General features: G+C 50.6%; 1 protein-coding gene across 1 annotated transcript; it reads left to right on the top strand.

Annotated features, from left to right (window-relative positions):
- Positions 1 to 78: 78 nt before the first annotated feature.
- Positions 79 to 1,418, top strand: LOC108355625 (putative defense protein 3; the record flags this gene model as incomplete). Its single annotated transcript, XM_017606775.1, has 3 exons — positions 79 to 420; positions 598 to 689; positions 1,364 to 1,418. Coding segments are annotated over exons 1-3 (489 nt in total), but the record flags the coding sequence as incomplete, so codon positions are not given.
- Between the last annotated feature and the right edge of the window lie 796 nt (positions 1,419 to 2,214).

Here is a 2,214-nt window from a genome sequence, read left to right as displayed (position 1 = left end):
TTCTCCGTTCTCCTACCATCTTCTCCTTCTCACCAACTTTCCGTCCCCATCACCATCACCACTACCATCACCTCCACCATGAACTCCTTCAGTCAGAGCCTGCTGGTGCTCGCCGTGGTGGCCACCTCCAGTCTGGTCCTCCTCAGCACCGCCTACCCCTCCGGAGCGCCGAAGTGCTCCTCGCTGATTCCGAAGCACGCGAAGAACAAGGAGCAGACGGGCACTGCCCCTTACAAACTGACCACCTCGGGGGTGAGCAAGGACAAGGACGGCAAGTCGACGGTGACGGTGACGCTGTCCGGGCTGAACAATGCCAAATTCAAGGGCTTCATCGTCTTCGCCACGGCGGTCGACTCCAACGACAAGATTGGCAAGTTCACCAAGGCGGACAAGACCACTCTGGTCAGCTGCGGCTCTTCGGTAAGTACTTGTCTTTTTTCATCCCCTAAGTTCTAAAAAGCTCTTCACTTCACTTCTGTAGAACGCCATCACCCACTCGAACAACACTGACAAGAACAAGGTGACCTTCACCTGGACTGCNTACTTGACGCTTTTCATCCCCTAAGTTCTAAAAAGCTCTTCACTTCACTTCTGTAGAACGCCATCACCCACTCGAACAACACTGACAAGAACAAGGTGACCTTCACCTGGACTGCCCCGGACAACCACAAGGGCAACGTTGAGTTCAAGTGAGTATCTTCACGGCGGAGATCTTTCGAACTTTTCAGTGGTAGGAGAACTTTCGATCGATTGGCGATGTGTTCTTTCTGAGAAAAGATGGACCCTCTGATACTTTCAAATGAGCAGGTTTCACGCAATCATCAAATCAGCGCTTCTACTTTAGTTGCGTAGATTTGTGTTCAGCAGCGGTAAAAACAACAAAACAACTCCCGAGAGAAAGAGAAAAAGGAGATTTGCCAAATCTTCGGAGAAGATAAGGACGAGCTGGCTCTTGAAGACAGTTGGCTCCCCCCGAAAGTAGTTGCCACTGNAAAAGGAGATTTGCCAAATCTTCGGAGAAGATAAGGACGAGCTGGCTCTTGAAGACAGTTGGCTCCCCCCGAAAGTAGTTGCCACTGTCCAGTGCAAGTGCACATTTAGCAATTGGGCAAATGTTGTCTCAGGACAGTTTGGAGAACAGGTTTGAGTAGCAGCAGCTGTGTGAACAAACAAAAAGTTGACACACTTTGGGCGACGACGACGATGATGATGAAGTGAGATGCTTGATCGACGGCGACAAGTCTTTGCTGCGGTCTGTGGCGCAGACTTGGCCTTTTCTTCTTCTTCTTTTTCAACAAAAATGGCCATTGTAGTACACTCCAGAAAGCACACTCTGTTATCACTTCTTTCTCTCTCCACACAGGGCTACCGTGGTGAAGGAGTTCAAGGAATTTTGGAGTGGAATCAAGTCGCCGAAGGTGAGCATCGCCAAATAGGTCTGGTCAACCCCGCAAGGAGCAGTTTTTTCAAGTGTCAGTGCACACAGCAGCAAGTGAGTCCCGGTCCAGCGAGTGGTGATGTGCACTGCAAGAACAAAGAAACAAAAACAACACCAACCATTCACCTCCTCAATAAAGATCAAAGCACTGATGAGATTGATGAAAGACCATTGCATTGCTCTTGTACCATTGATTGCTTGAGTGTGAGTGAGCGAGCGAGTGTATGACACATTTCTAAATTATTTCGACATAAAACGGGTTGTTCCCCTTTCGGTGGACACCACTGTCCGGCTTGGCGGGAGGGGGGAATTGTCACCACGGGCAGAGCATTGTCGGCAGCTAATGAAATTGGCGGGCAATCAGCGACAGCATCAGCTCAGCTGATTCAGACACAGAGTGCTGCACTCTGCCACTGACATCGCTGCCGCTAGCACACAGGCACATTTTGTGTGGTCGGCGGACGACTGGGCTGCAGGCTGCAGCCTTTTCCCGACACACTGATTGCAACGGAGCAGTGGAAGAAGTGCATGGTCAGCACAACAACAACAGCTGATTCACCAGCGCCAGCGCCATCATCAGCATCAGCATTGCCCGCTGGTGAAGTCATCATCGATAATCACTACCACCGGCGGTGATCACCCCGCACCACCATCACCATCCCCATTACCATCGTCATCGTAATCACCATATTCGCATCCCCACCTCTCTCTCATTCATTTTCTCTCTGCATTGTCTTCTCTCACTGGCCGGCACCAGGTTTATCTCGTTTCAGCTG

Source organism: Rhagoletis zephyria, unplaced genomic scaffold (assembly GCF_001687245.7).
Source record: "Rhagoletis zephyria isolate East Lansing unplaced genomic scaffold, Rhagoletis_zephyria_1.1 Rzeph_scaffold_47889, whole genome shotgun sequence".
Lineage (NCBI taxonomy): Eukaryota > Metazoa > Arthropoda > Insecta > Diptera > Tephritidae > Rhagoletis > Rhagoletis zephyria.
Note: the sequence above shows the minus strand (reverse complement) of the source record. Positions and strands in the feature narration are given on the sequence as shown.